Genomic DNA, 24,172 nt, shown 5'->3' with positions numbered 1-24,172 from the left:
CAACCGCAGATTCCTCCAAATCAGAGCAACTTTTGTAGGAGCACCTCCCCGTGTGCCACAAGAGGTTCAGGCTCTATCGAGTTGACAATCAGCTCCTTGCTGTATTATTTGGGGCAAAGAAAAGTAAGGCAATGCAGAGAAAGACCCTGTCATTGTGGATAAACCTCTGCTTTAGGAACTGCTACACACTTGCCACAAAGCAGCCTCCAGAAGGACAGAGGGCTCCCTCCATTAGGGCCAAGGCTGCTACTACTGTGTTGGCACATGGTGTGCCTGTTCTGACATCTGTCAGGCTGGCCCACATTTCTGAAGCACTACTGTCTTAACAGCCAGGTTTTACTGAAAGGGCATTTAGGCCATTAAGTCCTGCAGGACTTTTTGGTCCACTTCAATAGCCCTCCACCTTGAGGAGGTACTGCTTTGGTATTTATTCTAAAGGTGAGGAATTTGCAGGTAGAAATAACCGTCATAGGAGCAAGTTGCTCACCTTTGTTAACGCTCTTTCTAGTTGATGCTCTATATAACCACAGATTCCTCACCACCCTCCAACCTCCTGGTTTTTGTGGAGTTGCCTCTTTCTAACATCTAAAAAGTCCCAGTTTATCTATCTGCACACTGGTACCTCCAATTCTGTTGTGCTGTGCATTCAAGGGCGCAAGAGTCAAGAAACTGACATTGCCACTCAGGGGTGGCAATTATATGCGGGTCTACCCTCTCACTTCTGGGGCAGAATGTAGTCAGCTTGGAGCTGGATGGCACCACCTAGAAGCATGCTGAACCACTGCTATGAACATTTCTAGATCACCTCTGGTGCCCGGGAAATATTCTTTGGCTAAATAGACTACCCACTAGAAATAGTGCTATCAAATGTAACTAATATGTTCTTCAGGTCAAGGCCAAGGGAGGCAATGAAGAAAGAAAAAAGAACAGCAGATCTGATGGAACCTTTCCAGCAAATAGCCCAGAGCATGTCCATCACAACAAATGAATCACCACCATTAACCACCAGGACATCAATCTGGTTAAAAGCCTTACAAATTTGAAACTTTTTAGAGGGACAACTAATCGTTCTAAATAAGGGCTTTGGTTTTCTCCTTAGCCCACTGTTGGATAAGTTAAAACTGAGATGCAAAGCTTCCTATTTTTTCCACCAAAATTAAATAACCAGTGTTCTTTGCTAATGCAGACACCTTCTGCTATCAGTAAGAACAAAGGGTTGCGTGCCAAGTCTACATTTGTTCTTCTTCCTAGTTGCCTACCTCCAGAAATCCTTGCCTTCTAACGGGCCGTCCCCAAAGATACTAACCAGTTGAACCCTGTACAAATAAGGGTATATGCTAACCTTTTCAAAAAATAAAAAACTGGGTCTTAATGAATTGCAAAAAACGCAAGTGTGGTAATTAAATCAGCCGTGAAAGGTGGGGCCATAGTGATATATTTGACTACTGATTACAGACTATAATGTATGCACCTGCTAGGAGATCAGAGAAATAGCAGATTTTGAAGGGTGATGTGGCACATTCCCTGATGAACAAAATCCCATTTTTGGTGGAAGATGCTGAATTCGTCCAATGGATCACCTCACATGAGTATAACTTTCTAATTGAAAGGATCCCTAGACCCCTTAATTTATACACTGCCTAAAATTCATGAAATTGTCAGACCCATTCTAGGATCCCCATAGTACCTTACAACTCTCTTAATGTTTTGTGATTTCCTTTTATGTCCATTAATAAATAGGATGTCCTCATATTTGAAAGATTCCAAGAACATGCTGAACTTACTATTCAACATCTCATTTGATCCATCAAAATAATTTCTGACTCATCATAGAAGCTTTGTATATCAGCATTCCTCAAACAGAAACTTTGGGGATATTGATGAGCTAGTCGCTGAAGAATAGTCAGATTACAATACTCCTAAGAAGTTTGTGATGACGTGCCACTTCGGCAGTGATGAAAAGCTTTTTTGAGTTTGAAAGAAATGTATATTTGCAAACCCATGGCAGATCATTAGGAAGGTGCCACTTGTGGACGAAAACCCTCCCTCACCCGAGGGTGACATGCTTCATCATTGGGTTCCTCCAACACACGGGGACCGCAAGGTACCCCGTGTGGGCTACAACTTAACCCAAAAGGGAAGGAGCAGGAGTGTTTTTAGCACGTGTTGGATCTACCAACTCGAAATGGTGATGAGGGGCAGAGTGCAAAAAGTGAATTTAAAAACTATCTACTTAGTGGCCACAATTTTATTCTTCCTGCCTAAGTGATAGAGGTTAAAACGCAAGTGAATATAGGGTTGGATATACAAACCCCTCTTTGCATTTAGACGAAGTAGGAATCTTGGAAACATCTTGGTACACGGCCGAGAGTTACTAATGTCACGAGTCAACTACGGACAATCAATACTGGTATACCAGTCAGAGGGCATTATCCTTGTGGATCTTGTGCAGTATGTCATCTTACTACACGAACATTCTCAATAGATCTAGGATTAAAAACACCCTGGTGTCTTACTTCACACACCAATTGCAATTCAGAAGGAGTTGTTTACCTCATACAGTGTCACTTATCACAATACCATTAATTTCATCCAGTTTTCTGTTGTGATATAGAAGTTTTGTCTAGCTGTTCCTACATTACAATTTGCCTGGGTTAATAAGGTTAGAGATGGCTACAGGTACTGATTGTGTAACCAATTATTTCATGCATTCCTTCTCTGCCCTCTCCCTGGTATGGAACAAGTACATCTATTGTTAATTCCTATAGCTATTGATTGACCACCATTGCGCACAAGAAAACAGTTTTGTAGTGATATAGAGACCACTATCTAGTTCACGTAGGGGTCTCCTGTATTCAATACAATGAGACATTGCAAGATGGAAGAGAGTCTGTTGCTCTTCTACACTCTTCATTATTTGTTTTTCTCGAAGACAGGGATCACGATAAAATAACATTCTCCATATGATTCTACGTGTTTTGCACCACAATCCACTTCCGTTATTGTTATGGGTTCCATTTTTTCGGTTTAATTAAAACGCAAGATAAAAAATTGAAGAACCAACATTTTGTCGATTGAAGATTTAAAACGTCGACAGTTAAATATATTTTGTAGCATTCTAATAATTGTTAGCGCACTATGCTGTGTGTTACACAGCTAGTTGTTGAACACGTTTTGAACGTTTAAAGATGTCGATATTTTAACCATCCATTCATGCTCTGTGCTTTGTGCGTTTAGAAGTTTTGTTTTTTGAGCCCATCACCATCGTTGTATGCGCACGCAGTACACGCACGCACTCATGTGATCATCCTTTCGAATATACTTCCGTATATAAACAAACATGTTCGAGCTACGCGTTACTCCCGGCAGAGTCCGAATAGCAGTATCACGCGTCATGCAAGTAAGCAACCACGAATAACGCTTGTTTCTTTGTCACTAAATTTGAGCACGGCTATATAACAAACACAGGTTACCACGCGTTCGTTGTTTGTGGTGGTCGAGATGATTGTCTCCCGTTAAAGCCATGCACGTTTATTGAAAAATATTTATTAGACATTTGGCACTAAGGGTTGTTAGCCATCACTATTCTTGACCGCATAGTAACTTTGCAGTATGGTAGTGTGTTAATACATTTGACAAAGATTCTTTATTTTTTGAAAGTCAATTGTTGTGTGTATCTGTAGTACTTCACATAATGCAAACACATTTTTACTTAAAAACCGGAAAGGTGTAGTTTTATGATAAGGTGTCTGCAATATGAGTTTGACGCATTAAATATATAAGTACATTTATTTTAACTTTAATAGCATACCGAGCGTGATGTGAGACTCTGAAATTGGTTGAGTTGGTACACTCGAAGTATGCTTTAGGTAAGACACATTTTTTTACCTTAGTCTTACCACGATTTGGGCAATGGTCACAAGGGTGATTACTTGATATTAATAGAAGTTTTGTTGTTTTACAGAGCCCGCTGACCTATTACGTAGAACGATTGTCCGTATAAATGTCAAGCATTTGAGGCTTAAGTATACACATTTTTTATGATTTAAGCACTAATATTGCAGAGTGACTTCATTATTGATCCTGACGAATGCCATGAACAGCTATGTCACCAGGGCAGAAACATGTTGGTCAATAGATAGGGTATATCCAACCCTATATTCACTTGCTTTTTAACCTCTATCACTTAGGCCGGAAGAATAAAATTGTGGCCACTAAGTAGATAGTTTTTAAATTCACTTTTTGCACTCTGCCCCTCATCACCATTTCGAGTTGGTAGATCCAACACGTGCTAAAAACACTCCTGCTCCTTCCCTTTTGGGTTAAGTTGTCGCCCACACGGGGTACCTTGCGGTCCCCGTGTGTTGGAGGAACCCAATGATGAAGCATGTCACCCTCGGGTGAGTGAGGGTTTTCATCCACAAGTGGCACATGCCCAAGATAATAGTGGATTCTATTTTTCTGTGAGCTACCCTATATCTTATGTGAGATTTATTTGTATTGGAAGTTATATAGGCCAACAGCTGTTGGAAGTAGCTTTATTCTTCCCCCAAACCCTCATCTTTGTGTGAGAAACAGATCATTAGGAAGTACATTTACTGCAAGCCTGACCTATCTGTGTGAATGCATTTAAAGCAGGCCATTTCTTCTCTAACAATAGTCCCTTTAAGGATTACATCAGTTTATGGCAATGTTTTTATAATCTGGAGGAATACCAAAGAGTTTATTTTAGACTTCAGCAGCTAGATAAATACATTAAAATAATTCCTGAAATTAAGACATATAATCAGTAATATATAGTTAGCCTCTCTTGACTTATATGTTTTCGCAATGGTAAAACTAGAGAAGCGGTAGTAGTGTTTAATGGATCGCACTTCAGTAATCAATGTACAATCAGACTGGGCAATGTAAGAGAAATTCTCATTTTTCTTAATGAACACCAACAAAAAGATAATTCAGAAGTGGTGCCACTAGGGGCTTCAAATGCACCCTACTACCTTGGGTGCATGGACACATAGGTCTCGTAGAACTGTGACCATGTGATACAATGAGCAATACAAGTACCCCGGCACTCATATGTAATATTCTTTTACTTATGTCACACCCTGTTAGGCAAAAACCATAATATAATATCACACTGACGCTTCATATAATCAAGGAACGAAGGCTCGTCTTCCCCTCTATACATCGATATAAAATATTCTATCCGAATTGAATGTCTGGAGACAAACACTATGGTCACAAATAGAGCGTTCCTACGGAATGTCCCGTGTGACTCACCTTATAAGGTTTTCAAAATTCCACAATGTGGGCTTCAGCTTTCCCTTACGTGAGAAAGTCACTGATGTGACGAAACACGTGTCGGCTGTTGCGTTTTTGGGATCAAGACCATAGAACTAAAGACACCCTTCACAAATGAGTTTCTAATTGTCAATGTCTAAGATACACAAAGGGAGGTTACATACATTGTTCGCTATGTGATGGGGGCTCTTCGATAGGGCTTTCGCTGACAAATTTTCGAGGGTATCGTATTAGTCATAAAGAATTGCTGTATACCCACCGCCATTAACCTGCTTTTCTAAATTATGGATAAGTTAACCCCGTTGTGTATAGTCCGTTGGTGACTAATCTATGGGCTGCTACCGAACCTGTTTTATGAATATTTTGCTATAACTGAACGTTATTTATTTGTCTCCATCTTTTTAACGTGAGGGGATTTTTACCTTCTAAAAATACAACTAATTGCCGATTTACATATTGTTTTCACAGGGGCCTATCATAGCCCACATGGGATCTACATAGTTTGGGCAGTCCCAACAAAAACACTTAAAGTAAGTTGTATTAAGACTCGGTGAGATTAACTCCATTGTTAACACTGTATCTTTTCGTAATTGTTGCTTTTCGGGTATTGTTACAGAATTCAGGACCCAATTGGCAAATAGATCCACTCGAATAATGAGCTTTTTAGGGATGATGTCTCCTTTGAAGCATGAACGACGGAGTTAGGAGAATTACTAGACTCGTTTTAAATAGAAATATCAACAATATTTAGTAAGTCTATTGGGGTGGTATACTATTACACAGAGAATACTGGGATGGTTTTTCTGAATCAAATTTTTATATCGTCTATTTCTTTTGTCTACTAGGATCTTTTTACAATATATCTTCGGAATCATTTATTAGATGGTTGTCCGGTCTTTGAGGTCACCTGATAGGCAAGTTCTGCCTTCATAAATCAGAAGTGAGCAGCGCCTGTCTTTCATCAATACCGTAATTTGGATATAGAGTTGGTTATAACTACTCACTAAAATATTCTTTTTCTTTCCTGGACACTTGCATCTTAGAGTATCGCTTGTCCTGTGGCCTATTTCAGTATTAAATACCAAAATACAGAATTCTTTACATTGCTGAAAACATCATTCAAAACTTATTTTCGCTATAAGGTTAGTGATCCATAATTCTAACCACTTCAGTTTTCAAGCACAATATTTGTCTTTACAAAGTCCACTTTTGTCTGGCAAACACATTATTTGGTAGTGGGTTCTTGCTCTAGATTTTTTCCTTATATTTCACCATCATCTTTCTGATTTTTCTGATTCCTCTCTTTCGATGACACTGGCACTTTGGTGGTTTTCACTCTTTTCTCGTGCATCACGATTTTGCTCTTGTTCCTGACAGCACTTCTTGCTCGTTCTTTTCTTACAATCTTTTTCTGTATAAATTGATTTTGTGTACACTCCAAGAAAGTAATATCCTTATATGGAGATAATTTTATTTCAACATGTATAAAATATGTGACTGTGTCATTATCTTTACAGCCTTGAGAAAGTCACTGATGTGACGAAACACGTGTCAATGTCTAAGATGCACAAAAGGATCTACTTGGTTTTTGTCTTTCTAAACTATGTTGCTAAAATTCTTTGTTTAAATTCAATGTTTTGACAAAATTAAACATATATTTTTGTACGAATCCATCTCTGTTCATAATCAGTGTGATATTATAATATGGTTTTTGCTTAACAGGGTGTGACATAAGTAAAAGAATATTACATATGAGTGCCGGGGTACTTGTAGTGCTCATGTTTTCGCAATGGATGGGATGTTAAACAAAGACAACAGCAGCTTATTATGATTTGACAGCCTTCAACCCTGATGCTTAAGAGAGAATCTACCCTTTGGTCAATTTTTAAGATTCCTAAAGAATGTTCCAGTGTAGTGGATTTTGACAGTCAAGCGGACACTCTACCTAGTAAACTTAGGGCCAGGCACATGCTAGTACATGATCACGGAAAAGGGCCAGGATTAATAACTGTGACTCCCTCCTGGAGTCCCACCCCAAATCAGAGAATACACGCCTCACTTGTGTCACAACATAAAATATTGCTTCTAACTTAACCAAAAAGATTATCAATAAGCACTATGGAGCAGATTTACAAGCCCCTTGCGAGACATTTACGCCGCCGTTGCGTCACTTCTGTGACGCAGCGGCGGCGTAAACCATGCGCCATGTTGCGCCTTATTTACATCTCCCTAGATGCGTCACGTTGTAAAGCTCTGCGCTACATTAAACCTGCGTCAGGTTTAATGTATGCAGGGTGAGCGTTCCATCGGAAAAAGCCTCGGAAAAGTGACGCAGTGAAATCTACAAGATTTCACTGAGTCCCTTTTCCGACGCTGCTGCGTCAAAACCCTGCGCCTGCTTGAAGCAGGCGTAAGGCATGACGCAGCATGTTCAGTATGGGCAGCCCCTGAGCATTGCTGGAGTTGCATCGTGCTTGCGACACGACTCCAGCGATGAGCTGCCCTTGTGCCATCAGATGCGTCACGTATCTGTTTATCCTTGTGCCATGATGCGCTGCATTGTAAATGCGGCGCATCTGCGGTGGCGCATGGGTAAACTTGCGTGACGCATGTTTCCTGGCGCATCCCTGCTGATTTGCAGGGATGCGCCAGGAAACATAAATCTGCCCCTATATTTCTTTTGAAATAGGACTAACATTATATATATATCGTATGAGATCTCTTCAGATTGTTCTAAGTGAAGTGATCCCTTGGACGCACCTGTATAATCATTAGTTATTTATCTTTATGGTAATTGTAGTCCCTGTCTTATTGCAACTGCCTTTTAAAACACATTAAAGACATGTCACTGTTATCCATATTAATTCAGCTTCTAGAAGTACTCTGTTTAGATATGTTCCCCCTTTGTTAGGGCAGGATGTGCACCTATAACTCAAACCACAGAGTGAATGAATGTTTTGTACAGCTTCCTCTTTTCGTATCTCAGAAAAAAACTTCTTTTTTAAATATCTTAACATCCCAACCTTTTATTTAACAAGAGCTAGCTTTAAATGTTATTGCTTAGGTTCTGAGTTAGTCCCTTTTCTAAACAGGATGACGATGTCCAGCCAGACAATAATATGACACACCACATGTAGTGACGTAATCACGCACCTGTGGTCAATGATGTATGTGAAAATTGATGAGATGACATCACAAATTTCTAGGGGGGTCACAAACCCCTTCTCATCATCATGGAGGGCCGAGAGGGTGCTGCATGTTGAATCATGGTCAGATCTCCTTAACAAAGTAAGTTTATAATCCCAAATTTGGCATGGAAACTATCAGGTTTATGGATTGATTAATGATTTATTTTATTTCGCATTCTTAAATTAATAGATGTCGGGATACTGAGCATTTTTCTTGAGGTCTTAAAACTTGATTGACTATACCTTCTGTGAACACGCTAGAGACTGACCATACATTTCTAATTAAGGAGCATGATTTGGTTGCAGTATGAAACTATTTAAAACCAGTCATCATTGTTATGTTCAGGAAAGTAAAACTCATTATAATCGCTGCAGAAATTGGTTTGCACATTTGGAAATTGTTGCTCATGGCACTGAAAAATGTTGCTACTACAAAAGATGACTCTCAGCACATACTGACTTCTGTAAAGAATCTACCAAAATCATTATTGAAGGAGTAGTACTATGGAATGGGCAGTGTATCAAGATCCCTCACCAGTGTATCAAGATCATTCACCAACACAAAGTAGAAGAAACAGATATGTGGCAGAAGGGTGGAGCATGAAGTAGGAGCCTCAATGAAGAATGACATTCCAGTAATGCTCTTGGGTTGTAATAAGGTTTTCAAAGGGGCCTAAGCCAGGGCTACAAGTAACGCATGATCTTGATGGTTTATTATAGGCAATATGCTGCTTTTACAAGCAATGACAATTTCTCTTATGTTACCTTATGCTGAAATGCTTATGTTTCATTTTCACATTTACTGAACTGTATTGAATTTCTCTTGAAATGGTAGTCAATGTAGAATTTTTAGCAATTTCCCGAGACTGTGAAATTCTGAACTAGCAATTTAATGGAAGGAAATGTACATAATACAGCATTTGAAAGCAATTAGTGTATTATCTTTGAGTTGTTGCTACTCTAGACTTTTTAAGTACAGTTAAGTAGAGGAGAATTTGATATGTGGTTATTTTACATAATCTGGTTTGCAAATTAAACACATTGGTAGTGAACTGTTAATCTTGGTACACTTCTAGCCTAGTTTATTTCAATATAAACCACTTTTGTGGAATAACTGCATTTTCATGTTACAGCAAAATAAAAAAATGAATGTGAACCCTCGTAAAAAACCTGGAGATGAAAAGAGGTCTTTGAAAAATGGAGAAAAACCCCAAACAAGGTAGGTTTTCACAAAACCAGTATGCTGATTGGTAAACCATAAATTAACTCTAAAATCATCATAGTTTGTACAAGATTTAATCACTTTCTCCACCTTACCCACTCTTTCCAAGACCTTTTCTTTTAATTTGTTTTTCAGTTCCAGTGACGAAAATCATCTTCGGTAATATACCATTTGCATCGGTTTCAATATTATGTCAAGAATCAACATGTTTGCAGTTCAAAGAACATTACTGTTTGTATCCCTTATTTTCAGCAAATGGACACCTGTCACAATTGTGTGTGCTGTTCTATAGGAGATTAATATACAGAAAAGAGTATCCTTAGTGTAATTGTCCTGATTCCCTGTAATATTAAATCTCTCTGTGTTGCCTTCAATTGCTGGTAATCATTCTCTAATCTGTGTTAGCAATTTTATTATGTCAAACATATGTTATGCAACTTTGAAGTTATTCGCATCAACTTTAAGTTGTCTAAAGGCATAGACTATTAGACTATTAGGTGTCCTGAATCACAGCAGCAGTCATACGTTAGAAGGAGGCTCACTGCAAAGCAGTGTAGTTTGTAGCATCAAGCTGGGTCCATCCATGTTTATGCCTCTGAAAGCTGCTAAATCAAGTTTATTTATTTTCCTCAACTTACTATTGACTGTTTAAAGCACTACTAATCTCTGAGTGAAAAGGAGAATCAAAAAGATCGTTGGCCTCAGGCAAGTAACCATTCCTTTTGTAATAAATTAGGTGCAATGGAGCTGAAATTTCCCCAAATAATTGTACCAGATGCCGAAATTTAGACGGAACAGTAATGGAATCCGAGTGGACCTGTGAGTACAACACATTTGATCTGTTCTTAATATGGACTGTGTTATTGGATGAGCTCTGACTAATGAGATCTTCACTTTCAGTGTCAAACATTGTGTGGTTACAGCTTCTACTGTAACTCACTTCTTAAAGACAAAGCAAGGATTCTGTGGCCAGATTAACTGTTACCCATGTCACCACACAGCGCACTATGGGGCATATTTACACGCACCTAGCCCCACCAGAGTGTTACTTTTTTGACGCTCCAGTAGTGTTGTGTGCTGGCCCATATTTACAAGGCCATGCAAAGCCACTTTGTGTGGCTTTACACAGCCTTGTAAAAATGGCCCTCTTTTATGCAGTATTCTGATTTAAAGGGGCATGTCATGATTGTTGCTGTGTGTGTTCCCTCGCAACACCCATGGCTTTTTGACACTGCCCCAAATATACATGGATTGGTAAATCTGAGGCAGCGCCAAACATTAACGCCTTTCTAGGGTAGTCTTTAAAGTGGCGCAACAAGTAGAAATACTATTATTTCTCGTTTCTTGCTCTTTCTATGTGTGCTGCATTCTGCAGCAGATATAGAAGGAGGAAAACAGCATTAATGATTGTTTTTGTGAAGGAAGGTGTCCCTTCCTGCACAAACAAAATCATCCCTTCAACATAGGCACCCTAGTACCATGGTGCAAGGGTGCTTGCATTGGCGCACGGCTGCTGTTTTAGCGCTGGCGCAGAGGAGAGCTCTGGGGTGCTCCGTATTCCTGTAAATACGGCGCATCCCAGCGGTTTTGAAATGATGCAGCACAGCAAAATTGCTTGAGGTACCGCGCTGCGCCATTTCATTGTAAATATCCCCCTATGTATGCACCACTAACAGCCAAATCTTTCCTTGCTCTAGATTTACCAATTTAGCCCTGCTCCAATGCGTGGTTCTTAAGGATTTGCAAATCCGTTAGCGATTGTGAATGCGGAGATCAAAGCACTGCAAAGCATAACAGATCACCATCTCTTCATTGAGATGAAACCGCTTCACAATCACATCAGCTATCCCGCACATATAGGAGCTGTCTCTAATGGATAGCTTCTACTTAGTGCATGATTACCGACTGCCACTGTCTGTAACTATTCAGTGCTTGCAACCACAGGACTGGTTATGAACACTTGATGTCTCAAGGGGAGACCCTTTGCTGTCCTTTTCCTGTGACTTAGAGGGACTGTGCACTCTGCAGAGGTCGTCTGAGCTGTGCAAATCCAAATTATAATTAGTACATATTCCTTTCTCTTTGTTATATCTGTATTAAATCATGAAAGTCTTTTATTGGCACGTTAGTATCTCCTGACATACCAGCAAATCAAATAATGTTTTATAACCACTCTTTTTAACACGTTTTCCTTGCAGTGTGACACTACTGCCTGATTCACAAAAGTAAATTACACGAATAAGTTTACTACTTTTCGTATTCACAAACCCAGGGCCTGATTCAGAAAGGTAAACTTAGACCTGAAGTCAAACTTTAGAAGTTATCTTAGACTTCAGGTCTAAGCTTAGGGCCATATTTATTACCCGGTTTGCATCAGTCTTCTAAATCTGACTTAAGGTCTGCGTCGCTCTTGCACCTTGTTGTGTCGTGCAAGAGTGACACAGACCATGAATCAGATTTTTTAAGCCACCCAAAGCCACTTTGTTGGCTTTGAGTGGTTCTAAAGAACTGGAGTAACGCATTGCAGAGCAAATCGCTGTATTGCCCTGTGTAGGCATTCCATGGGTATTGTAAATCTGAGAATGAGTCAACACTCAGGTGCCGATTCTGATCCGGGTCGGAAAGCACTCCGACCGAGTCGGATCCGGAGTGTTTTCCGACCGAGCCGGACCCCTACAGTCCGACCGAGCGAGTACGATGCGTACGTATGCTGTCGGACTCGGTTCGGTCGGACTCCCATAGAAGTCAATGGGAGCCAGTTGTACGACGTGTTAATTCGCTCCCATTGACTGAATGGGTATGTCTCGAACAAGTGCGCCCCCTACAGTGGGTACGTGTCGGTGCCATCCGCGCCGTACATGCCTGTGTGGGGGAGACCTATGTGTCTCCCCCTGTATGCGAGTCTACGGTTGCGGGTGTCGAGGGGTCCGACGCGGACCCCCGAAGTCCTACTCCGGGAGCTTTTGCGAGCCAGACACTCCGGCTCGCACAGGCTGTCCGACGCGTGCATCGTACTGGCTCGGTCGTGAATCGCATCCATTGCACGCCACGGTTAGCTTACGACCGAGACGTACGGAGCGCTTCGGACCCGGAAACGACTCGGTCGGTGAATTTCATGTAGCTCGCATCGTACTGGCTCGCTCGTACAGCTGTACGAGTCAGACGGAAAACACACGCACGGCTCGTAGTTTTTCCAGCCGGATTGTGTCCGGTGCCCTTCCGACCCAGATCGGAATCGGCCCCTCAGAGTGTGAACATCCAGGCAGTGCCCATAGTAGGCCCACCCAGGACAGAGTATCGCAATGCAGTAATTTGCACTGCTTTACTCCAGTTTTGTAGAGCACTCAGAGCCACACAATGTTGCTTTGGGTGGTTTCAAAAATCCGACTTGAGGTTTGCATTGCTCTTGCACCACGTTGCATGGTGCAAGAACGATGCAAACCGTGTCATAAATATGGTCCTTCAACTTTAGGTCAAAACTTACTTAGACTTCAGTTCTAAACTTAGGCTACAGATCTAAGTTTACCTTTGCGAATCGGGCCCTCTAAGTGTAAGTTAATACTAAAAAAAAATATAATAGTAAGTTCAGCACTACACATGGCCAGCCACTGATACTGCAACACCCCATAGTAAAAAATAAAGATAGGGACTTAAAATAAAACCCTATAGGAAATAATGTTAAATTAGATTCAGTTATTTAAAATAGTGAAAAATATGACTCTACAAATTAGTGTTAAAATAAATAGAACAAAATTACTCATTATTGTACTATAAAATATTTTAATAACAGTATGAATTTAAAAAATAATGTAACATTACAAGTTATTAAATATAATGTATTTCATTTTAATGCATTCTGTACATCTCTTTTATTATTTAATAATGCAAATTGTTTTTTTTTTGCCTTTTTGTGAGATTTTTTTTTTACTTCCGAAATTAAATTGGTCTTTGAGCTGTACTGAGTGATGCAGGCACACAACATTGGGAGGGTAATACCGACACAGATTGCCTACCAGAGCACTCGGTCCCCTAAACGCCATCAAGCACTATCCCACCACAGAAAGAAAGCTGCAAAAGAGCTCCAGAAAAACATGAGTATATTGGTGTTAGTTTGCAACTAAAAAGTTTCAAACTTGTACTGCTACACCTAGACCATAGGGTAGGCAACTGCAACATATGCCAGAGGTATTCTCCAAGAACTCAGAGGGCTTGTAGGAAAAGCCTATGCTTGAGGCATTTGTGGGTGTAGATAACACATTGTGCATACGTCTGCCATCTAGTGTTGAACCCAGGTGTGTGCATGTTGTTTTTCTGCGAAGAAGTCTTTTGAGTCATGAGGTATTGTCTCTACTGCTTTTGTTGGTGATGCACATGGGCATTGACTATATTGTTAGATTATTTTCTTTCCGCCGTCGTATTTGGACATGTGCTCTGGATCTACTCCAGCCTTGATGGGTTCCTCTCCCTCTATCCGTATTGTTTCCGTTTGCATTCCCTCTACTATCATCTCTGGTCAATGTCTGCGTCATGTATTTGCCCTGGGGGTCTGTCCACGACCTAAGCAGGATTTAGGGAGTCGAATTCTTAATGAGGGTGCCCACCACCCGTGAGTCATCTCTGTAGCCTGAGTGAGCCACCATGGTGTAACTCCCCCTCTGGACATGGCCTTGCAACTGTTGCCTAGGAGGTGTGTTTTCTGTAAGAACATTACATCGGGCAAGTGTTTCCAAAGAAACTGGAGGACAATTCCCTGCTTGATCTTATTTCCGAGGCCGTTTACGTTCCATGATAGTACCATTAAACGTGCCCGGGAGGTAGGAGTCAATGACATAGTGTATGTAGCGAGACAAGGCGTGCAACCCTCACATGATAAGGAGGCCCCAAGTGGGGACACCAAGCAATCGGATGTTGCTGCTCTGCAACACAACTATATCATCCCTACGTGAACCAAAATACCCTCCTCCCTGTACCCTGCCTGATGGAAACTGAACCGCCCACCCAACTCCAATTGGCAAGGTGCCTGTCGCCCCTGGAAAAAAAACATATTAGTTAATATAGGAAAGTAGGATCTGCTTTCATGGTAACTCCCATTTTTTGCTGGTGTTTGTGTTGTTCTGTCTTATGATTAGTCTGACTGGGATCATGCGAATCAGGACCCCGGTCACTGAGCTTTCACCCTTAATTTGACAGCGGTAAGTACTTTGGCACCTTCCTAATTGGCTACTGGTGTACCCATGCAAGTCCCTAGTATATGGTACTAAGGAATCCAGGGCATAGGTACACCAGGGGTCTTCCATGAGCCTCAGCATGTATTATGCCACCCATGAGAGACCAATCAAACTGTAACTACAGACCTGCCATTGCAGCCTGTGTGAGTTGGTGGTGGCACCAATTACGACAGATGTAAGTTTACTTATAAGTCACCCCTAAGATAGGCCTTTCAATCCTGAAGGCAGGGTGCTGGGTTATAAGTGTGAGGGTGCCTTGCACGAGCAGGGCACCCCCTATAAACCCAAGAGTCGATTCTCCAGGCTTTGTAAGATCCCTGCGTCATTACACGGTGGCTAACTATATAGTTGCTGTGCCGAACCTGGGCCATCTCTGGTATCAAACATGTTGGAATCATATCCCAACTCTGTTACCGGTGTTGGAGGTATGATTCCATGCACTGGCGTGCTCCTCCGGTAAGCCCCCAGTACTCTTGTTAACAGCCTTCAAAGGTCTGCTAGGAAGCTAGTGCTGCGGCCGACCCCAGACACGATTCTGCCCTCCTGCTGCTTAGCTGAGCTCGAGTAGGGGAAGGTAGAACAATAGGTTTCCAGTCACAGGGAGGTGTGACCACCTCCAAGACAGGACTTAGTGTATTGGGCAGGGGTGGGGGCGCTTGCCCGTACCACCAGACTGCTTTGAACGGCACATGTGGGACCCAAGTTCAGAGAGCCCTAGGCTCCTGCTGTTGCTCAAAACTGGACAAAGGAAATGGGAGTATCCTCCCCTCTGTCGAGCCCCTCCTCAAGGGAGGAACCCTTAAATCATTCCAACCCTTTCCCTAGGGTACTTAAGGGCTTACCTGTGGTGGCTCTTCAGATTTGTCATGGGTGGCTCTTCAGATTCGCTGTGGGACAAGATTCAAACCTGAAACCACTTGAACTTCGACTGTCTGGGCACCTTGGACTTCGCCTGGAACCAAGACTGCACCAAGGAAGACTCCTGCTGCTACTGGTCTCACTGTTCTGCAAATCTTCTTTGTCACCAGTGCCTGTGTTTAATCTGGGTTCCTCTCCAGGCATGTGGGCATTAAAGACATCCAAAGGAATCTCCCTTGAAGTGAAGGAGCCACTCCCCTGAATCTGCAGGCACCGCAGCAAAGCTTACCGGTCTGCTGGTCCTGACGTCCCACAGACTCCGCAACACAGTTGGTGGTTCTCCCTCAAGGTCTGTCCTGACCTCTCGGCAAAGGTTGAGGCCAGTATCCCTCATCGGAACTAGAAATAGAACCCCTGCGCACCATGTCCGTTGCAAAGGCGTGTTGGCTTTGTGCCTCAGAGATCTTCGGGCTACAAGAAGCTCCAGCCCCTAGCATCTCTTCCTGCCAAGATCTTCGTCCTCACCACATACACTGCACCGTGGGCCAGCATCTTTAGTGAGCTGCTCAAGGTCCTCCTGCGACACCTGTGCGTTTGGCCGGTGGGTCCTCTTGAGGGTCTTCTTTGGCTTCAGTGGGCTCCCCTGCTTGCTCAGGGCCTTCTCTGACTCTCCTGCAATTGGTGAGTCACATGGGCCTTGCTGGTCCCAACATTGGTCCTTTTTTGTTTACCACGTCTGTTGCTGCTGCCAAGGATTGTTGGTGTTCCTGCCAGACGCCGACTCCCTGGTTCTCGACTTCCGACGCGGGACAGCTCATGAACATCTCCTGGTCTTCCACAGCGTCGCCAAGTCCTCACGGTGTGCAGACAAAATATTTAGGGGCCCATCAGCATGGCGGGCGGATAGCCACCGCCTGACCGGCGGCGGTGATCCACCCGCCAAAACACCCCTCTGGACGTCCTTTTACCCCCGCCATTAGCATGGCGGATGGTACCGCGGCGGACGGAAAGACCGTCTGCTGCTTTTCTGCCGGAAGGCAATCGTCACGATTGCCTATCGGGCGGAAAACTCCTGCAATATGGTGGCGGTGCCTTGTAGGCACCGCCATCCATATTATGATGTTGGTGGTTTAATGCCTTTCCATGGTGGAGATTCCGTCATGGTAAGGCATGCGGGAATCACTTTGGGGGCCTGTTGTGGGCCCCCAGAGGTGCGGGGGGGATGCACTTGGGAGGTATCATACATTGGCATACACAAGGTGGCAGGCACCACGCGGTGAATGTCACGTTGTGCATGCCAATGCACAACATGCATTTACTACATTGTGGCGGGTGCTGCTCACAGCACCGCCCGCCACAATGTTGTATATTCAGGATACGACTGCCACGGTGACAGTCGCATCCTAATTGGTGGTGCAGGACCGCCGCACCACTGGCGGCCGGTCCCAGCACTGCTAGGGTCCCGCCATCCTAATGGGCCCCTTAGTTTTAAATGTCGACCTACAGAAATATCGAGTCCTAAATATCGTGAGTGAGAAATATCGACAGCAAGAATACCGTGGTCAAGAATATTGTTTTAAGGTAAGAAATATCGATTGTAAAAATATAGTTGTTTAAAATATTGATTGTTTAATTAGTGTTATGTATTTTAGTATATATTTTAAATGTATGTTGTGTATTTTTTGTATAAGAATTTTTGCTATTTTTCAATATATGTGTTATATGTTTAGTAGTTATTCATTTTATTGTAATTGAATTTTGTGTTTTTTTTGTTCCGTAGTGGGTTGTGGGTTTATAGGGGAATTGGGTGGAAAGTTATTTAATTATATTAAATTAATGAATATTTTGTATTTATTAATATTCATTTAATTGAGATTTTATAGTGTTAATAGAGTGATGTAATTTATTATTAATTAATAATTGGTTGTTAATTAAGATTCATTAATTAATGTCTAATTAATTATGGTAATTGTGTAAATAATTTCCGGTGCGCTTTTTGGGGTTTATACGGGTAAATGTTGGAAACTTACTTATTTTTTGATTAATTAATAATTTGTTGTTAATTGATTTTAATTAATGTATCGAAAAATAATTATGGGAATAGTGTAATTAATTTTAGGTGTTGGTTGTGGAGTTTATAGGGACAAAGGGTGGGAAGTTATTTATGTTTAATTAATCAATAATTAGTTGTTAATTAATATTCATTACTTAATTGATATTTAATTAGGGTAATTGTTTATTTTTTGTGTGTGGTTTTTACTTTTAAAGGGGTAAATGGCCGGGGTTAAATACATTTTAATTACTTTATAATTAGTTGTTTAATAGTAATAGTTTTTTATTTGAAAATAAGTTTTAATTGTGTAATCAATTGTTTTACAGTTTAATTTTAGCTGTGCATTGTGGTATTATAGGGATATAGGGATAAAGTGTGGGAAGTTAATTAATTTGTATTAGTTTTTTTAATAATATTTCTTTAATTGGTAATTCATTATTTTAATTATGGAAGAACATTTTTAAATACATTTAGGTGTGGGTTGTGATTTGTGTGGTGTTATAGTGTAGGAAACAAAATAAATACATTTATGTAATAATTAATGTTTTTGTAAATATTTTCTAGTTAAAAATATTTCTTTGTTTGAATTTTATTTTTTGTTTTATTTTATATAATATTTCTTGGTATTTATCATATGTAATTAACATTATAAAGGTGCCAATTCCGATCGGGTAAAATTATTTCCCGTACGACTCATATCCGTATTTTTTGACGTACGAGTCATACAAGTCCCGTACAAACGGCGAAGTACGATTCGTACCTTAAAAATACATACGAATTGCATCGGGAAAAGGCTACGAGACGTCCCCGGACTGATTTACGTACGAGTCGTAAAACTTAAGTCCTAGCGCACAAGTCCGATCTGTACCAGCGTCCCGAATACACAAGCGTTTTGAAAACGTCCCGTACGGAGCGAACTGTGCACGTCCCCTACCCCGGTTACACTTGTGCCCGGGGTACGAGTCGTACGGCCCCCCAGCCTCCCACCCCTCCCGCGTACGTCTGCACCGTACCCCCCAGCCCCCTGTATGTACGCGCCGTACCCCCACCCCCGATTGTACGCGCCGTACCCCCAGTCCCCCGTATGTACGCGCCGTACCCCCACCCCGTATGATTGCGCCGTACCCCCAGTTCCCCCGTATGTACGCGCCATACCCCCACCCCCGTAGGTACGTGCCATACGACCAGCCCCCCGCGTACGTCCGCACCGTACCCCCAGCCCCCTGTATGTACGCGCCGTACCCCCACCCCTGTATGTACGCGCCGTACCCCCAGTCCCCCGTATGTACGTGCCATACCCCCACCCCGTATGTACGCGCCGTACCCCCCGTATGTACGTGCCGTACCCCCACCCCGTATGTACGCGCCGTACCCCTACCCCCGTAGGTACGCGCCGTACCCCCAGCCCCCCCAGTATGAACGCGCCGTACCCCCCGTATGTACGCGCCGTACCCCCATCCCCGTATGTACGCGCCGTACCCCCACCCCGTATGTACGTGCCGTACCCCCAGCCCCCCCGTATGTACGCGCCGTACCCCCCGTATGTACGTGCCGTACCCCCACCCCCGTATGTACGCGCCGTACACCCACCCCGTATGTACGCGCCGTACCCCCAGCACCCCCGTATGTACACGTCATACCCCCACCCCCGTAGGTACGCGCCATACCACCAGCCCCCCGTATGTACGCGCCGTACCCTCCCCGTATGTACACGTCGTACCCCCAGCCCCGTATGTACGCGCCGTACCCCAACCACCCTGTATGTACGCGACGTACCCCCAGCGCTACACATACGGGGGGCTGGGGGTACTGCGCGTACATCCGGGGGGGGTACGGTGCATACATACGGGGGGTACGGCACGTACATACGGGGGGGTACGGCGCGTACCGGGCCCCCTTTTCCTCGTGCATCGCGGCGTACTTAGCTTTTCCGTCACTTTTTGGCTCCCGTAAAAATATAACCATGCGGAGTGCTGTGGCTACGAATCGTACTTGCTGGTCCATAAAACGCTGCCTGACTCCGTGCGGACATCGCGTACGCGCTACCAATATAACAAGGGGAACCCCTGCAAAGTGAATGTAGGTAGAGACTCAGGGGTAAATACAAAAAAATTAATATGAAAAGAAGTTTCTCTACCTGTATCTTTCAAAATGTACAATGTATCATCTTATTAGTATACCGACACTTAAGCTGAACCAACAAGCAAAAAATCAAAAAACGTTCAGCATATAGCCAAAAAAAGAATTTGTAAATATTTTATTTTTCACTTTTGTCAGATTCAGATAAATAAATTCTATGCATTGGCATATTTACAATTTGTAAGAAAGACATCAAGTAACAGTATATATGCATGAGAGGCCCCAAACATAATCAAACACACACAGGCTTACAGACTCATACCGATATCATACCACATCATAAATACAAACGTCACACATCTACAAATGAAAAGTCTAAATGATCCAAAGAGGCCCAAAAACCACAGTAATCAATATATATACAAAGTCATACAGATATTCAATACTGTGCTGAATAATACATGTTCAAAATCCAAGGAGTTGGGTGGGCCTCATGGAAGCGCCGACGCGCGTTTCGGTGAACGCGCCGAAATCTGGGTGCCACCTTCCTCATGGCGAACAAGGACCAAATAAAGTAGTTTGGGTATTATGCTGGGACCTAACAAAGATAAAATAACAAATCAACATTCGATTCTAGCGAAAGTCAATAGCTTAATAACATCATTAGTCTCAATGAAAGCATATCATACAAAGGTCATAAATCATAAGTGTCAAAAACAAACGTAACTGAAGCAATTTATCAAGGTTGAAGAAATGTTAGAATGTTATAATACAAGAACACTAGAGTATCCTATACAGCCACCATAATCAATTCAAATAAACATAAAAGGAAAAACTAATTGGGAAATATACATATGATAAATGGCAGATTTCTTACGCAGAATTGGAACTCAATCAAAGAATTTCGCAAGAAAAGTAGGGAGGGGAGGGGGGGGCCACAGAACCTCATGGGTACTCTGAAGCAACAATTTCGCAAACATAGTACCTTTACCGCTCACCTGAATAGGCTATAGGGTATAAAAATAGCGTGCAAGTCAAAGTGAAGACACAGGCGGGAGGTCGATGCGTTGCATAAATTAAATCTGCTGGGTACATAAACATACAGATGTAGTCTTTAAGCGAAGGTTCAAACTTAAATAAAGGAGCAAAGGCCTAGCATGATCGCTAGTAAAGTTAGCACATGCGAAAGAAATCACAAGCACGGTAAAGTGCTAAATCGATGTATCCAGATATAGGCATGGCTCAAAGTGGATACCGATTCTCTGGAGTAAAAGAAAGGCAAATTAACGGCTATATAGCACATTCTATATCGTGTTTCGTTGGGAGAAAAATGCTGGTTTCGTCCCTAATCAAGTTAGCGCATGCGACAAAAAAGCGGTAAAACAGTAAATGAATATATCCAAATACAGACATAGTTCAGAGTGAATACCAAGACTCTGGGGTGAGAGAAAGGCAAACTTTAGGCTATAAGGCACATTCTATATCATATTTCGCTTAAAGAAACAGACATAGTTCAGAGTGAATACCAGGACTCTGGGGTGAGAGAAAGGCAAACGTTGGGCTATAAGGCACATTCTATATCATATTTCGCTTAAAGAAACGGTGCTGCAAAAAATGATAATAAAGAAAATTCATCTATTAGGAATATTGTAAACTCGTAGTCTGGACTGAGACTTCCGATAGTAAAATTTAAGAGGCGTAATTAATTGCTTTCAATCCTGGGTAAAGCTAAAGGCCAAGAAAAAATTATAATAATAATAGAGACTTCAATTAAAATTGATTTAATGAAGTATGCTGAATTGGCATGGGATAAGGAAAAACAACCCGTACCTGGGTGCGCAGAGCTTTATATGTCAATGAAAAGAAGATGCAAGGGCACCATCATATAGATTAAATTAAAAGTGTGTATGGATGCCAGATTCTTGGATGCAAGGGAGAAAACGTGCTAAACGCTATAGTGGTTGAAAAGCAGCGTCTAATTAATGTACCTGATAGAGCCGTAACAATGCAAAACGCCGCCAGTCAAAGGGACTCCGAGAGAAGAATATCCTCAGGTGGGAAAGTACCGAACCGGTCCAAGGAACACACGGAAGGTGTTCAAAGCCGTTTAAATGGGCCAATAAACGATCACGTCATGAAAGGAAGGGGCGTGTCTTTACTTACGTGCGCTGTCCAGGATCGGAATTGTATGTATTTTTTAGCCGCACGGTGTTTTTTACGATTCGTACGGAAATGGTATTTCTGTACGAATCGTACTTGCTGGTTTGTACGGTGGAATTCCCGGGTACGAGTCGTACGGAGAAAACGCTCCGTACGACCATTTGTACCCGGGTTTTACAGGATCGGAATCGACACCAAAATGTTATGTTTTTATTTTTGTATTTTAACTTTTAACATATGTATATATTTATTTTGTTTTTGAAAAATGTTTTTTTGATTTTTAAAATATTTTGTTTGTTTTTAAGTTTGAACTGACTGGAGTGAGAGTAAATTTTACCCCTCCGCACTCCAACACTTTTCCTACTGTTAAATTCACTGGAGTGGGAATAGTAATTTTTACCTATCCGCTATCCAGCACTTTCCTTACTGTTGAACTCATTGGAGTGTGAATAGTAATTGTTACATCTCTGCTATCCAACACTTCCTCTGCTGTTTCACTCATTAGAGTGGGAGTAGTAATTTTGACCCCTCCGCTATCTAAAACTTTCCCAACTGTTACAGTCACTGGAGTGGGAATAGTCATTTTTACCCCTACGCTATCCAACACTATCCCTACTGTTACATTCACTGGAGTGGGAATAGTAATTTTTACCCCTTCGCTATCCAACACGTTTCCTACTGTTGCACTCACTGGAGTGGGAATAGTAATTTTTACCACTTCGCTATCCAACACTTTCCCTACTGTTTGTCAAGACCCTCTAGTCTTCGCAGAAGCAGAACGGATGATGCTCCCAATGCCCGCCCACCGGTGCAGTCGCGCTACTCTACTGAGCAACAGAGCAACGTCACCAATAGGGGAGGAAAGGGGAATGGGAAAGAGTAGAGACACTCCTTCTTCGGCTACCACCCTCGTACTTCTCCCTGGACTCTTCTATGTTGAAGTTCCTGGATGCCCAGAGGGTGCCTAATACATAGAGGGAAAGAAAACATAAATGCAACTACCAGTTTCTCTTCTACTATGTACCCTACGTGCACTTACATTCTATGTTCTCCCTACCAGTCTCAGCAGGAGTTTATGCCTCTCTTCTAGATTTTCTGTGTTACTCAATGTGAAATGTTCTGTCTGAGATTGTGCTGGATGTCTGAAACTAAAGAGAGATTACATGAGCTTTCATAACCAAACCTATTATTAATTATGTGTGCGACTCTAACATTTATATACCTTCTATCTCAAACTGTTTTTGTGTTAATTGTACATTCCTTTAAAGTCTTTTGTTGTTGATGGTTCTTCTTGGAATTCTCCAGACTTTAGCCCAAGCTTCGCATTTCTTGTTCTTTACACGCAAAGAGGTACAAGGCAGGGAAAAGAGGGAGGAAAGAAAAAAGGGAAAGCACAACTGAGGGGACAGAAGGACTACCTTGGTGTAATGTAGGAAGAAGTCTGCAGAATGGTGCAAATTGAAGCAAGCGCTACTTTCTTGGTTGAGTCTTACTTGGTATGTGAGTCCCCAGGTGAGTTGCTCAGGCTCTGTAGCTCAAACGTCCTTCAGGAGTACTCAGGAAACTGAGGAGATACACTTTGGCTGGTGCGCTCAACTCGAATGGCGGAAGCGCTGTAATTCTACTGATACGAAGGTATTGAATAACTTAGTTCAAATACTCTGAGTCTCTGGCAGCGAGCGCTAGTAAACGCTCACGCGACTATCTATTTAATACTCTCAGACTTTGGAAGTGAGCGCGAGTAAATGCTCACGCGACTATTTATCTTTACTCTGAGTCACTGAGAGGAATGCGCGGAAATAACTCCTGCGATGAACTTAACTTGAAATAACTCTGGACGCGGAAATCTCCGTTCCGCAACTCCTCTACTAACTAGAATTCCGTTCTCTCACTCAACCACAAACTGAGGAGAAACGGAGGAAACGTGTAAACGCTAACAAACTTCAGTTGAAGTGCGCAACAGGGATCGCACTCACTTCCCTTAACCACTAGACTGCACAGGTGCTTACAGAGAGTATGAATAACGGCTACAAAAGCAGCAGCCATCTTGTAACGTCTAATTAAACCTAAAGTAAGTCATCCC

The 24,172-nt window shown here is 42.2% G+C and overlaps 1 protein-coding gene across 1 annotated transcript in view; it reads left to right on the top strand.

Moving 5' to 3' along the window:
• Positions 1-24,172, top strand: part of TEX14 (testis expressed 14, intercellular bridge forming factor) — a 1,549,829-nt gene that overhangs the window by 788,537 nt on the left and 737,120 nt on the right. The window contains exons 14-15 of the mRNA XM_085647123.1: positions 9,623-9,708; positions 10,448-10,530. Of these exons, the coding sequence (XP_085503249.1) occupies positions 9,623-9,708; positions 10,448-10,530 (169 nt within the window). The remainder of the gene's footprint in view (positions 1-9,622; positions 9,709-10,447; positions 10,531-24,172) is intronic.

Source organism: Triturus cristatus, chromosome 3_2 (genome assembly GCF_964204655.1).
Source record: "Triturus cristatus chromosome 3_2, aTriCri1.1, whole genome shotgun sequence".
Classification (NCBI taxonomy): domain Eukaryota; kingdom Metazoa; phylum Chordata; class Amphibia; order Caudata; family Salamandridae; genus Triturus; species Triturus cristatus.
This window is presented reverse-complemented; position numbering and strand designations above follow the sequence as displayed.